Source organism: Moschus berezovskii, chromosome 19 (assembly GCF_049115385.1).
Source record: "Moschus berezovskii isolate FMDL1 chromosome 19, NW_MosBer_1.0, whole genome shotgun sequence".
Classification (NCBI taxonomy): Eukaryota; Metazoa; Chordata; class Mammalia; order Artiodactyla; family Moschidae; genus Moschus; species Moschus berezovskii.
In genome coordinates this window covers 38302209-38318131 of record NC_142478.1, presented here as the reverse complement: position 1 = coordinate 38318131, position 15923 = coordinate 38302209, and the positions used below count along the sequence as shown (strand labels likewise).

General features: G+C 44.3%; 1 protein-coding gene across 2 annotated transcripts in view; it reads left to right on the top strand.

Annotated features, from left to right (window-relative positions):
* Positions 1 to 15923, top strand: part of FGF2 (fibroblast growth factor 2) — a 77860-nt gene that overhangs the window by 12982 nt on the left and 48955 nt on the right. The window contains exon 1 of one of the 2 annotated variants that reach the window (XM_055404603.2): positions 4528 to 4986. The exons of the other annotated variant lie outside the window; for it this stretch is intronic. Coding sequence (XP_055260578.2) covers positions 4809 to 4986 — 178 coding nt within the window. The 5' untranslated portion in view covers positions 4528 to 4808. Of the gene's footprint in view, positions 1 to 4527; positions 4987 to 15923 lie in introns of those variants that run through there. 2 annotated transcript variants of the gene reach the window in all.

Genomic DNA, 15923 nt, shown 5'->3' with positions numbered 1-15923 from the left:
TATCTTAACTGCAGAGCTTTTCCATCACTCCCACTAGTGGTCACTCCTCAGCTGCCTCCTCTCCCAGCCCTTGGCAGCTACTCATCTGCTTTGTATTTCTGTGGATTTTTGTCTATTCTTGACATTTTGTATACATGAAGCAAAAGTTGCTCGGTCGTGTTCGACTCTTTGCAACCCCATGGACTGTAGTCCACCATGCTCCTCTGTCCATGGGGATTCTCCAGGCAAGAATACTGGAGTGGGTTGCTATTCCCTCCTCCAGGGTATCTTCCCAACCCAGGAATCGAACCCAGGTCTCCCACATAGCAGGTGGATTATTTACCTTTTTTTTTAATACATGAAATCGTGTTTTTCTATCTGGCTTTTCTGCCTTCACTGTTACAAGGTTCATCTGTGTTTTACCATGTATCGGTACTTTATTTCTTTTTATTAGCCTGCGATGCAGGAGACCAGGGTTCAATCCCTGGGTTGAGAAGGGAATGGCAATACTCCAGTATTCTTGCCTGGAGAAATTCATGGACAGAGAAGCCTGGCGGGCTACAGTCCATATGGTTGCAAAGAGTTGGACACGACTGAGCAACTAACACACACACACACACAATATTCCATTTTATGGATATACCACATTTTGTTTATCCATTTGTCAGTTGATAGACACTTGAGTAGTTTCTACTTTTTGACTATGATGAATAATGATGCTATGAAGATTCACTGATGTGTTGCTGTGTGAACATAGTTTCAATTCTCCTGTGTGTGTAGAATTAATGAATGGAATTGATAGGCCATATTGTGAAACTTTGTAATTTTTTGAGGAAATGCCAGACTGTTCTATATATTGGCTATACTATTTTATGTTCCCCCCAGCAATGTATTGAGGTTCCAATTATTCCATACCCTTGACAGGCCTTGTTATCTTTTCTAAAAAAATTATAGCTATCATATTGGGTGTGAAGTGATGACTCATTGTGATTTTGATTCACATTTTACTAATGACTAATCACTGAAAAGAACTAATCACTGAAAAGAAAAAAATGACTAATCGGAGAAGGCAATGGCAAGCCACTCCAGTACTCTTGCCTAGAAAATCCCATGGATGGAGGAGCCTGGTAGGCAGCAGTCCGTGGGGTCGCTAAGGGTCGGACTTGACTGAGCGACTTCACTTTCACTTTTCACACATTGGAGAAGGAAATGGCAACCCACTCCAGTGTTCTTGCCTGGAGAATCCCAGGGACGGGGGAGCCTGGTGGGCTTCCGTCTGTGGGGTCACACAGAGTCGGACACGACTGAAGTGACTTAGCAGCAGCAGCAGCAGCAGCAATCACTGAAAAAGACTCTGATTCTGGGAGGGAGAAGGGGACGACAGAGAATGAGATGGCTGGATGGCATCACCGACTCAATGGACATGAGTTTGAGTGAACTCTGGGAGTTGCTGATGGACAGGGAGGCCTGGCATGCTGCGATTCATGGGGTCACAAAGAGTCGGACATGACTGAGCGACTGAACTGAACTGAATTATATTGAACATCTTTTCATGTACTTATTGGTTATTTTTATAGGTTCTTTGGAGGAATGTATATTCAAATACTTAGCCCACTTTTAAATTAGACTGTCTTTTAACTGTTGAGCTGTAACAATTCTTTACATATTTTGGAGACTGGACTCTCATCATATGCATGATTAGCAAATTTTTCCCCACTCTCTGGATGCCTTTCACTTTCTCAGTAGTGTCACTCGGTGCACAGAAGTTTTTGATTTGCATGAAGTATAATCTCTCTGTTTTCTCTTATTGCTGTCTCTCTAGTGCCATATCTAAGAAACCATTGCCTAATCCAAGGTCACGAAGATTTATACCTGTTTTTATCTAAGAGGGTTCATAATTTTAACTTTTACATTTAAGTATATGATCTATGTTAATTTTTTAATAGTGTGCTGTTCTTATACATTTATTTGTCCAAATGAATTTTACAATATTGTTATTTAGTTTTAAAATGGTGCCAAACTTTTAAACTAATATTGTTTAATTTGACGTTGTTATTTTACTGTATGTTTCCATCCAGGAACACTTAAGTTTTTTTAAGTTCTCATTAAGTCTTTGTACTTTTCATCATTTAGATTTCGAACAGTTCTTATTAATTCCAAAGTAATTTACCTTGGTGTTGAGAAGGAAATTCCGGAACCTATTTTTTTTTTTTAATAATGGGTTTGTATCCATCATCTTATAGAATTATGTTGGTTAGAGTTTTTTTTCAAAATTACTTTTATATTCATCTTTAGAGTTGGATAAACTGAGCATGTAAGTAAATTGACTGCTCATGGTTCAACTGAGAGCAAATTGATTGCCTCTAAGAATATTGTGTCTGTCTTTGTGTATCTATAAGTATGTGTTGAGAAGAGTATGGTTAGGAACATAAGACAACTTTCTTAAGAATGTCTTCTTGCAATTAATGCTATTTGTCTTAGAGACCTAGATTCCCAGAGCTTGCTTATCCATTTCCAGTGGTATCTCCTCTTCTGGTTTTGCAAGGAACTAGGAAACAAGAGGTTATTTACATGGGATGCAGTTCCACAGGACCTGTGGTTCATTAGCATACACATTGTTGTTGCTGCCACTAAGTCGCTTCAGACTCTGTGCGACCCCATAGATGGCAGCCCACCAGGCTCCCCCGTCCCTGGGATTCTCCAGGCAAGAACTTTGGAGTGGGTTGCCATTTCCTTCTCCAATGCATGAAAGTGAAAAGTGAAAGTGAAGTCACTCAGTTATGTCCGACTCTTGGAGAACCCATGGACTACAGCCTACCAGGCTCCTCCGTCCATGGGATTTTCCAGGCAAGAGTACTGGAGTAGGTTGTCATTGCCTTCTCCAAGCATATGCATTACTTAACTGCTTGTAGCTGTTCCCCAAATTTCTGGATAGTACTGTGAAATAAATAGTTTGACTTAGCTTTTATCCCTTTGTTCTTGGAATACTCAGGTTTCTGTGCACGGATTTCAAAGTTTGTTCAAGTCTAACTTGATTTCAAAGTAAGTGGCAACTCAATTCATGCTGCAGTAACTTTAAGCATCCCTGAGGATTCCTATAGAGATATCTGCAAGGGAGCTGTTTGTCTTAACAGATTTTCAATGCAGCTAAAACCTGCCCATTTTGGAGAGAGATGTCTGAGAACATTCATCAGCCCAGAGAAGAGTATTCTGTGGTTCTTAAAGCTCCAAAGAATGGTACTCCTATTTAACATCCTAGAAATGTGTCTAGAGTTAAACCCATCTCGGAGCCTTATGAACAAATGCACCCATGGATAATCTTTTGAAAGCAAACAAGTTCTTAAATAGAAGAACTTCTGTGTTCTCACTTCTTCCCAGAAGCTTTCCCTTCCTCCTGCCTATCCTCAAGCTGAATTACTCCTTGTCTGATATCTCGTGGAACTTTTTACTCTTCTATGGCCTTGGCGTGTTCTGCTGTTAATAGTGTTTGTGTTATTCCTGGTCCCCTTGTATCGCCTTCACTGTGCCAGAAGATCCTGTTTGATCGGGCATCTCCCACTACACTTACTGGAATGCTTCGCACACAGTAGATGCTCAGCATATGAAGTTCTAAGGATGAGTATATTTTGCTAATCTGTAGTACCTGTTATAGTCTACTGAAAAATAAAGTGTAATTAGCCTCGATTTTGTAGTTTGGGATTTTCAATAAACTACCCTTCCTCCAAGAAGTGCCTAACAGTTTAGCTAGAACAAGACATTAATATGCTTCAATCGCGATAAGGATTTGAGGGCCATTTTCATCTTTGCACGTTGACTATCTCAGGTTAGTCAGAGAAAAACCTTTTCCTCTCTGCAACTCAACCCCTTCTCTGGCCTCTCTCTCCCCTGCTGTTAGTAAAATACTTCAGCCTCTGCCTTCCATGTGAACAGTTTGTGCCAGTGCGTGCCCCTCGTCTTTGGGTAATTAGAGATGTTCAAAACCTATTCTGACACACAATCCTCCCTGACTTCCAATTCCTCTACTTCTTCGGGGTGGAAATAGTTCCTAAGCTTTGAGACGCTGGCAGAGAAAAAGACTGGGGGAGAAAATTGCATTTAAACTTTGAAAAGTTGAGTCACGGCTGGTTGCTCAGCGAAAGCTCCGCAACGTGGAGAAAGTCGAAACGTGGTTTGGGCTGCGCGGAGCTGGGCTGGGGCGACTTCTGGGGAACCGGCGGGCCCGAGCCCCTGGAGCGGCGGAGGCCTGGCCCGGGGCCTCCCGCCGCGTCCCCGCACCTCCCCCGGCCCCGGCGCTCCCCCTCGGGCTCCCGGGGCACGGACGTCGCGCGCTTGCGTCCTGCGGCCCGAGCGCCAGACCCAGACGCCCGCCCCAGAAACCCCGGAGCGGGCAGGGGGCGGTGCGCCGGCCGGGAGGCGGGCGGGGGGCGCGGGGGGTCGTGGGCGGCGGGGGGTGGGGACCTATTAGACGTGACGCCGCGGCGCGGCGGGCAGCAGACCGGCGGACGCGGGGTCCGCGGTGGCGAGCGGATCCCGGGTGCGGCGGCTGAGGGAGGCGGCGCTCCCGAGAGCGGCGGCCGCAGAGGCATCCAGCCCTCAGCCCCCGATCCCGGGCCGCCGGGCGCCCCGCGCTCTCGGGCAGGCGGCGAGGGCAGCGCCCGAGCAGCTCGAGGCTGGGGGCTCGCGGGCGCGGCCGCGTGCCGCGGGGAGGGAGGCTGGGGGGCCGGGGCCGGGGCCGCGCCCCGGAGCGCGTCGGAGGCCGGGGCCGGGGCGCGGCGGCTCCCCGCGCGGCTCCAGGGGCTCGGGGACCCCGCCAGGGCCTTGGTGGGGCCATGGCCGCCGGCAGCATCACCACGCTGCCCGCCCTGCCGGAGGACGGCGGCAGCGGCGCTTTCCCGCCCGGCCACTTCAAGGACCCCAAGCGGCTGTACTGCAAGAACGGGGGCTTCTTCCTGCGCATCCACCCCGACGGCCGAGTGGACGGGGTCCGCGAGAAGAGCGACCCTCACAGTGAGTGCTCCCCGGGTCTTCCTGCGGTGCCGGCTTCAGCCCCTGTGGTCTCTCCCCCGCCCCTGCCTTCCAGCCTCCGCGCTCCTTCTGCCTCTTCACTGTGACCCCAGTGGGACTTGTGGTTTCTCTCCGCTCGGCCCTCGGCGGTTTCGGGCTCACCACTCGCCCCCCTCCAGCCGCGAACTGCGGCGGCGGTGGCCGCTTCTCCAGGCTTTGGAGTGTGCCGGCTGCTCAGCTAACCCAGTCCCCTGCCCCCGAGCCCCCGGCGCCCGGGCTTTGCGGGCGGCTCCCTGGGCGCAGACAACCTGGCGCGTCGGGGGTGCCCGGCGGCTGAGCAGAGGTGAGCGGCTCAGCGAGGTGCCGCCCGGCCCCCAGCCTGAAGTTCCGACCCCTTCTATGGGATGCCCGTCGTCTCCAGGGCAAAGCCAGGAGGGGCCGCAGACCAATTAAAAGATCCCTGTTGGAAAGATACCTTGCATCAGCTTTGAGGATCAAATGAGTTTGAAGTGCGCAGAGGACTCAATTTACTAGTCTACAGTTGCATTTTCTGTAAATAATAATGTATCTGTGGTAATAGAAATAAGATTGGTCTGAGTCGTTAGTTGTCAAACTAGGAGTGCATAAGAATCACCCGGAAGGTGTGTTTGTTGTGGGATTCATGGCTGAACCATCTCTCAAGAGTTTCAGATCGCTTATGTCTGGAGTGGGGCCTCATTTGCATTTCTAACTAGTTCCCAGGTGATGCTGACCTGGGAGCACAGTTTGAGAATCCGCTGGTCTAGAGAAAGAGGTATAAAATGGGCTGATAAAAATAGATGAGTTTGAAGTGAGAGAAAGAGATCAGATATTTTTTAACTGTCATCCTGTAAGTGTAGGTAAAACATGTTTTGAAAGCTGTTTGTTCTGCCATTCCATGGTTTTCAGGTGGAAAACTTGATCCTCCTTTTTCCCCCCCTCCAAGATCCGCAGGAGGCCTTCTTTACCTTGTGATGCTAATAGTGTATCCTTTGGGGCTCTCCAGGTGGTACTGGTGGTAAAGAACCCACCTGCCAGTGCCAGGGATGTAAGAGGTGTGGGTTGTATCCCTGGGTGGGGGAGATCCCCTGGAGAAGGAAATGGCACCCCACTCCAGTATTCTTGCCTGGAGACTCCCCATGGACAGAGGAGCCCAGTGGGCTACCATCCCTAGGAGCCCAAAGAGTCGGACACTGAGGGAATTTAGCAAGCTCTCACTCTGGGATGAGTTAGGAAGAGGAGAAAACTCTGCAGCCAAACCTAGCTGACAAATTCAGTAATGGGAAATGTCCCTCTATAAGAATTGGTCTTTATTGATTTCAAAATAGCAACAAGCAAAGGATTCAGGTCTGTAACTCTTTTCAGGCCTGCCATAATTAAACAATTTTCTCAACCACTTACATTATCCAGTAAAACTGAAAAGATGCTTGTAGCCCAATATATCGGTTACTCCTGTTTCTCTATTTTGGTAACTATTTAGGTTTCACAAAATTATCTTTCTGTATGGGGTTTATTCTGTGCTTATCTGCCAGGGTAGCCCAGCTGAGCAGGGCAAGGTGCACATATGTCACAATTAGTTTTGCTCTTTTCTAGTAGCACAAAAAGGAGTATGTTCTTTGAGGAGAAGACGGAACTCTTCCCCCAGATTAGGTTTATATTGGGGCTTCCTTTAGTACATTTTCTTCCAGACATTTTATGAGTTGCAGATATTTTCTTTGATGCTCTCAATACCCTGTTTCCTTTAAAACAAAACTGTATAGGGGCTGGGCTTTCCAGGTGGCGCAGTGGTAAGGAATCTGCCTGCCAATGCAGGAGATGCAGGAGACACTGGTTCCATCCCTGGATTGGGTAGATCCCCTGGAAAAGGGAATGGCAACCAACTCCAGTATTCTTGCCTGGGAAATCCCATGAGTGGAGGAGCCTGGCAGGCACAGTCCAGGGGGTCGCAAAAAATCGGACATGACTGAGTGAGCATGCAGGCATGTATGGGAGTTAGGATAATTCTGAATTGCGTGTTACATTACCACCCTTTTAAAAGCAACTATTAACTTTTTATTCCCAGTTTTGGGCTGGGCCATCATTACTGTATTCTTATTTTAATTTAATGGTCTGAAATAGGATTGATATGCTCCAGGGGACATTTGGCAATGCCTGGAGATGTTTTCACTTTTCATGCCTGGAAGGGTGCTACTGTCATTTGCTAAGTAGAGGCCGGGGATGTTACAGTGCACAGGATACCTCCCTAATCTCTCAGCAAAAAAATAAAAAATGTTCTGACCATAAATGTTAATAGTGTTAAGGCTGAGAAACCCTGCCAACCTGATAACTAGCTAAAGACCTTTAAAGGTAAAGAGTAGAGTACTCATCCAGACTTGTGGAGAGCACTGATTTTTAAAAATCACCTTGTACCAAGTGATAGACTGACAAGAATATAAACCTGAAAATGATAAATTTAAATGACTTTTGTATAGGCCAACCTGGACATATGTTTAATTAAGGACAGTGTTTTTGTTTTTTTCCCTGACATAGCAAAGGTGTACTGATAGTTGACAAAACCAGGAGGAGACTGGTAGGAAATATATAGGAAAAACAATGCCATACCAGTATCCTCTTAACCATATCCCCTCCATTCCCCTAAAGGAGCAAAAATGATCACCAAACGTGGAGAAATAAAAGCTGTTAATGCTTGCTACAGCTTCCCACCGAATTAAGGTTAGGATCTCTAGACATATTTGAAACATTGGAAAACCCAAGGCCCCCTCCCTCAAACTGGTTTGTCCATACACCCAAAAATCTATCACTGGAGATTTATTCCTTTGGCATTAACTCTCTATCTAGATGTTTCTAAAATGCAAATGCAGTGTGCTGTGTGAATCCACAGTCTCCATCTGTGGTGACGACGGCCGTCGTCACCGACAGCCCTACACCATTTTCCACCAGGGACTTGAGCCTCGGCGGGTGCTGGAGCCTGCGGGAAACCCTGGAACCGGGTCCTCATGGATATGGGGGAGGAGGGTGCCTCCGGAAGGACAAGTGGAGCAGTTACTGGGTTTTAACATTTCGTGTGAATTAAATTGCGTGTGCATGATTTCTTCCCCAAAAGCTGACCAGAAGGACTGGAGTTGAGGGGGGAGGCTGTGAAGCCGGTGGCATGAATGTGGGGCGCTGGTCAGGGGCGGAGAACATGGTTAGGTTCTGAAGGGGCACAGGGCAGGGCGGTGTGGGGCCAGACGGACAGCGCAGGGAGGGCAGACCAATGACACCGCCAGCGTTTCCAGCTTCCCAGTTTTGCTGGAGATCACCTGTGTTTCTCCCCGGGTTCTCTCTTAAATTGTTTTCACATGAAAAGGCCCACTTTGCTGCACTTTCTCACAGTCCTGAAATAACCTGTATTTGCCACAAGTGTGTTGGTAAAAGCGAGATAAAAACGAAGACAGGGCCAGCGTGGGTGCTGCACTCCCACCTTCCCTTTGGTGTCCTGGATGTTCTGCCAGGCCCCTTCCACTTGCCCACGGGGATGTGTAACAGAATGCATGCTCGGAAGTACTGAACCATGTGAAAACATTCAGAAGAGAGCACATTTTATCCCAGGCAGCACGTACAACATGTGGTGTGGTACAGTAAGGGCAAAGTATGCTGCTTGTGTACATTTTAGCATTAAATTTATTCCAGATGCTTTTATTTTGGAAAAAATGAAGGTAGTTAGAAGTGCTGGATCGACCTTTGGGTCTTCTCCCAGGAGGTGACCGCTTGCTTGCCACACTCCTCCGGCTCCCGGCCTCCAGAGGACACTGAGCCTTGAAGAGACTGAGCGACCTGCCCACCCACAAGTGGAGCAGGGTTGGGGTCCCGTCCGACTCCCACCCTCTGTGCCACCGCACATATTCCATGCAACCCCATCATTAAAAACGACTGTTCGCCAGCCTCATTTTGTAGAAGAGGAGATTGAGGTCCAAAGGCAGAACTGATTGCCTGAGTTTACCTGCCGATTCTTGCCCACCTGCCCCCTTGCGGACTCTCCCTGCTGTTCTGGCTTTTTAGGTTTCCTCCGCTTCAAAATATTGACATTGTCAGTCTCTCTGGGGAATTCTTATGAGTTCATAGGTTGCCTCTGGTTGTACCCCTGGAGTAATGAAGAAAGCCACCTTTTCTTCTCTTCCTTTATGTCAATGGAACTTTTGATTGATGACACCAGATTCTCCCCCCTCCACACACATACAGCTTTTTTGGGTAATATCTGGCAAGTGGATCCCACCAATTTACTTTAATAAGCACACTGTTTACTCTAAGGCCATTCGTGTGCAGTAAACAAGTGAAGTAAGAACCCAATAGCTCATTTAATTGTGGAAATCGTGTAATTGGTTCAGCAATGAAAGGACAATTCATGAGTCATGGATATTACCACACCTTAGGAGCCTTTTAAAATGAGTTTGGTGCCAAGTGACTTCAGCCTAGAACTGGCAATATCCTCTTGTGACATGACCTGAGGGCTTCCTTTGTGTTTATAAAGTGGCCATCCCATAGATTTTGACGGAGGTATGAAAAGTGGATTCTGAGTATTATGTTCAGATTTATGATGTTTTAAATGGGTAGCTGAGATTTTTAGGTGTAATTTGAAAAAAACATTATAGACAAAACAAGAATCATCCTCAATACATTATACTTATAAAATTGACTATTCATCAACACATTAATTCTCAAAAATTACTGTCAGTGATATTGAAAAAAGGCAGTGTAAGGTCTCGCATTATTAGAATTGTTATTTTCTGGCCAAAAGATGCCTGTGGAACAGGCAGGTAACTACTCATATGCCATTGCCTTTACTTGTTTTTGTAAACCCCCTGCTTGGGCCCCTTTGTCCTGTAACAAACATCTGTAAGAGACTGGCCTGGGGTAACCACTCTGTTACTGGGAATAAGTAATAGCACATTTGGACTTGAACCTTAACCTCATTACCATATCCTTTCCAAACAAGTATTCTTGGTTCTATTTTGATTTTGAGCTTGTCATTTTCTGCACTCTGAAATCAGGGATCTGGTCTTATGCTTAACTTGTATGTTGTCAACTGTTTGGCTGTTGACAAGATAATTCAAGTAACAATTATCATTGTGGAATTTTTGTTGTGTCACTGGTGGCTCAGCTGGTAAAGAATCTGCCTACACTGCAAGAGACCTGGGTTTGACCCCTAGATCAGGAAGATCCTCTGGAGATGGAACGACTACCCACTGCAGTATTCTTGCCTGGAGAATCCCATGGACAGGAGCCTGGTGGGTTATAGTGCTTGGGGTCGCAAGAGTCCGACATGACTTAGCTACTAAACTGCCATCACCACATCAATGGGAAATGCAGTTGTGGCACCATGATTTTCAATGTTCCCTTATTGCATCCATTGCTGCTGCTGCTGCTGCTAAGTCGCTTCAGTCATGTCCGACTCTGTGCAACCCCATAGACGGCAGCCACCAGGCTCCGCCATCCCTGGGATTCTCCAGGAAGAACACTGGAGTGGGTTGCCATTTCCTTTTCCAATGCATGAAAGTGAAAAGTGAAAGTGAAGTCGCTCAGTCATGTCTGACTGTTAGCGACCCCATGGACTGCAGCCCACCACGCTCCTCTGTCCATGCGATTTTGCAGGCAAGAGTACTGGGGTGGGGTGCCATTGCCTTCTCCGGCATCCATTGTTAGGGGGTAGCTATTGCTTTCTCTCTCTAAGCTAGGTTATTTATGGCCATAGGAATTTAGGCAGGGAATAAAGGAAAAATGGCAACTCCCAGGGAACTTCACCCTTTGGGCCATGTACCATAGTTCTTAGAAACCGGATTAGTCTCATTCTAAATTCCTGTGGGATATTTGTAGCTTGAAGAAATTTGGAGGGCCTAGAGGCAACAGATAGCCGGTATTCAGTTTTTAATTTATGTCTCATCCCAGTTGTTCCCTGTCACTCTTCCTGCATAGGGTGACTTTTGAGTTGACTGGCATATCCTTAATACTTATTCATTTATAGTAATCAGTAGTGTGTGTGTGTGTTTGTATTTGGATTTTCTTTTTAAAAATTATTTATTTGGCTGCTCTTGATCTTAGTTGCTGCATGTGAACTCTTAGTTGCCACAGGTGGGGTCTAGTTCCCTGACCAGGATCGAACCCTCTGTTGGGAGCGCAGAGGCTTAATCACTGGAATACCGGAGAAGTCGCCTGCATTTGTATTTTCAAAGGGCTACTTACTTCCTCAAATTAAGTCTAAATTAAATTATCCCATAGGATTCTAAAGTGTAAAGTTCACAGATTTTTTAGGATATTGCAGAGGGTGGGGAGGGAAGGTTGTTTTTTTTTTCTGTTTGTTTTGTTTTGCTTTTTAAAGGAAATTTGTATAGTGTAGTAATGATCTGGCTAGATTCTGTGAGTGGGTTATTTTCTCTGTTCATGATTTATGCACTTTGAGAAAATTTGGCATCTTAAGGTAGGGACCATGACTTCTCCATATAAATAAACATCATAAAAAGACTTGTACCTTTTACTCTGGGAATTCTCACTAAAAGTGAGCTGCTGATGAAAACATTCTATGTGGATAACTACTCATGGGCCACACGCTGTTCAAAGCCTGGCCAAGGTTTACAGTTCTCTTGGTATAGTAACATATACAATTAGGCACTTAGTGAGCCTTTTAGTGAAGATAATTATATGTAACAAAATTATATTTTGAAAAATGTAATTATATTTGAAATGTTAAAAAGCTGGCTATTAGCATTTTTGATGTAGTCTATAAAAAGATGAATCATTGCTCAGGATAATTAAAGCTCTCATTATGAATTGTTTTCTTTAAAAAGAGTCTTATTTACCACGTACTGTGTGTTGTAAAATTCCTCAGGTATGCTGTGCATTGGTCATTCATTCTTCTGTGACCAGTATCCTGGAATCCTGTACTCTCTTCTACTTCATCTCCTTTTCTCTTTCTAACTCTGGATTGTGCTTCTGGTTTTCTACTTAAATCATTCTGGGCTCCGGCAGTCTTCCAGTTCAATCACATGGACTTATCCAGTTTGTCACCCTACCTCTGACACTTGACACCATTGTCTGCGTCTGTCTTCACGAGAATTCCTTGGCACATTAACCCGGTTTCCTCTCACCCTTCCAACTGTCTTTTCCTCTGGTCCTTCCTATCTTTGGTCTTTTGCTGTTGTATCCCCCAAGGCTCTGTTTTTGCCTCTCTTCCCATCCTTCCAAGTATTTGTGATCTTTCAGCACAGACATTTCAAATCTCTCCGATTTTTCTGTCTCTGTGTTAGTATCGTGTTCCTGCTGCCTAAAGGACAGATGTACTGCCGCAGCCTCAATTCATCCCGCGGAAAACAGAACATAGCATCATTTTCTCCAACTGGCACCATTCCTACTGAATTTCTGCCTGAAATGAAATTCTTCCTCTAGTCTCCAAAACTGGATACCTGGGATTCATCCCTGCCTCAGTGACTTTTCTTTGCCCTGTCTCTTGGTTTCCTCTGTCCTTTTCTTACCTATGAACAGGCCCTCCCGACTTTCCCTCTGAAATATGACCTACCTGCTGCTGCTAAGTCACGTCAGTTGTGTCCAACTCTGTGCGACCCCATAGATGGCAGCCCACCAGGCTCCTCTGTCCCTGGGATTCTCCAGGCAAGAACACTGGAGTGGGTTGCCAGTGCCTTCTCCAATGCATGAAAGTGAAAAGTGAAAGTGAAATTGCTCAGTCGTGTCCAACTCTTAGCGATCCCATGGACTGCAGCCTACCAGGCTCCTCCATCCATGGGATTTTGCAGGCAAGAGTACTGGAGTGGGTCTCCAGTGCCTTCTCCTATGACCTACCTGCTCAATGTTATTTCAGTTCTTTCCTATCCACACTCCCCTGATACTGCCAGCGCTCTGTGCCTTCCTGATTGTCTCTAACCTGGCAGAACCATATCTGTTCTGGCTTTTCCACTGGTGATCCTTGTTTTTTGAAAATCCATCTTTATCGTACCAATCCATCTTTCACACCCTCCGCCCACTCTCACTTTAGGGAAAATCCAGCTCAGTGGTCTTTTCCTTTGTGAAACTTTTCCCTACCTTCCCAGGGAGACTTAATTGTTTCTGTCTGTGCTTTTTTTCCCATAGTAGTTGGGATATATTGTAGACTTAACAGTTTTTCTTGTAATTGTTTACATGTCTGTCTCCTGCACTGGGACTGTTAGCTCTGTCCACTCAAAGAATGTGTGTTAAGTTCAGTGTGTACCCAACGAATGAGCCAAGTCTTTGACTTCCTTTCTGGTGGCTTTCTGACACCCTTCTTCTCCGCTTAGCCTTTAACCAGGCCGTTTCCCTGAGCTGAATGCACTTAGTCCTCTTTCCTGACCCCAGTTCTAGTCTTTGCGTCAGAACCATGGCTTTCACATGGCCCTGTTGGGCCCTGTACCTGTCTGACCTCTCCTGCATGCTATCTAAAAATTCTCACTAATAGCTTGATGTGTTTTAACCTGTCCCTCAGTTTTACTGGAAATTTCTAGGTGGCAAGGATTTTAAACATTACCCAGTAGTCCTTTACTCTCTCTTCTACTCTAAGGACTGGACTAACACTCCAGAATTCCCTTGAATCAAATGATTGACCATGCTGAGGCCCATGAAGAGGTTTGATGTGTATTGTTGAATGAGCTAGAACTTTAAGTAAATAAGCATATACACTCCAGCATGAAGTGTGCAAAGCAGATAAGTTGAATGTAGCATCACTGTGGTTCCTTCTGTGGACATCTTTCACATTATTCAAAAGAAGCAATAAAGGTAAAACACAGTCATTTTGTTAGGATTAATTTTTATCGTGGAAGTTTTTCTTTTCAGCTGATGAATAACATGTCAACATGTCTAGCCAATTTCAGAACTAGCTGTGATCTTCTAATTAAGAACCATAGATCTGAGAGTTCATACTTGAGTCAGATATTTAATCCTTAAATCCCTTTCTTTCCCTCTGTCTCTTTCTCTCTTTCTAAAAGCTGTGAATCATTTTATAAATTAGGATTAAGAACTGTCTGGTACCATTGTTAATATCCCTTTTGGCTGTGAGGAAATGGCACAAATAATTTCATCCTAATATTCATTCAGATTTATGAGCCAGTATTCATCACAACAATCTTAAAACTCTTGAAAGGACAGAAACTGTATGACAAAGTGAGTCATGGTCTTTGTGATGTGATGTCTGCAGGGGTGGGTGGGAGAGACTGCTGAATGACCAGTCTCATTCTGCTTTCTGAGCTGAATCATTTTGCAAATAGAAAACAATTCATAGATTTATAGATGGTCATAACTTAAATAGGAAATGGAAGAGAGTAACAGAGTCAAATAATACCTCTATTTAAAAAATTACTTTTTGAAATATAACGATGAGCAGTCTTTATTTTGAATTAGAAATGAAATTAATCTACTGCCTAATAATACATATATTTTGATACCTGCTATATGTCTTTATATATTTTCATTTTTTCATGTTGGTTATGTTTCTTTTAAAAAATTCTCTTATGTAATCTGACCTTTATCTTCATAGCTATTTCTAGCTTTGGCTTATTTGACAATTGCGTGTGTGTTTGTGTGTGGAGAAGGAGGTGACTACTTGTATGGGAACTTGAGAGAAGAAGGTCCCTTTCCTCTTGAAAATTCTGATTCTGGGATAGTATAATCCTCCATTTTGCATGGTTGGTCTCCTATCGTTACTTTTCGTCTTATTAGAATTAGAAATATGGAGAGTCTTTCTCTGAGTCAGATTTAACCTTTAATCTTTCTTTAAATGTAAGATTGATTTACCTTATTTCCTTGTTTTCTTTGAGGCAAAGTGTTTGTCAAAACAATTATATGAAAAGTAAACTATTCTAGTTTGAGTGTGTTTCTTGGGTTTTAGAACTTTAGAACTCTTCTTACATTCTTATGTTTATCCATTAAACTCAACAATTTAGTAATGGGGATATAATACAAATAAAATTGGGAAGCTAATTTTTCTAACTGGTTTAGTAGAGGACAGTAGTATATGAAGAAGACATATATTACATTTACTACAATGTGTTGGATTAAAAAATCATTACAGCAATACCTTCAGTTGTTACAAGGTGGGAAAAGTAAGGCACAGATTATTTTGGAGGGAAGGTATTAAAACCATGACGTGTTGATGGGATCTGTCCAGCCTGAGCCAGACACCGAAGCAGGTTCCATGACAACTTGGCCGTGTCCCTGCGCCTTTATAGAGGAAGGGTCCATTGTTTGGCTTTCACCAAACAACTTCACCTTAGACCTTGTTATTTACTGAGTGTTTTTTGAATGGATGGATGAGATTCCTGAGAACATGCTCTGTGCCAGCTTTATGAACAGTATGCTTAATCTTGTTATAGTCTTATGAAACAAGTGTTATTTTCATTTTACAGATAGGGATAGAGTTTTTGCTATTGGCTTTTCAAACCATGATCTCTTTGTGACTCTAAGTAATTAATTGTGTCTTCGAGACTTGTTAGTGTTTAGAATACAGTTCATGGCCAGAATTTCAGATGGATGGTGTAGCATAAATTTGAACAGAAATAGTGATTTTTAAAAATAGTTTAAACTCTTCCCAGAGCCTTTACTATGCTCAGCAAAGTTGATCTCTGTCATCTTTTCTTCCACCCCTTTATTGTATCCTTTTTTATTTAGAAAATTTTTGTCATGAATTAATATGAAACAGTTCTTTAATATTTTAGGGATTTCTTTCTGAAGAACTTAAAGATTTTTAAATGGCATATTTAAAAATTAAAATAGAGTAGGACATAATTAAGGATAAATACTATATAAGAATGGGGTAAACCTCAAAGACAGAGTCTGTAAAGATGCAGAATAAGCTAAGGCATGAGAAGGAAATGGCAACCCACTCCAGTGTTCTTACCTGGAGAATCCCAGGGACGGGGGAGCCT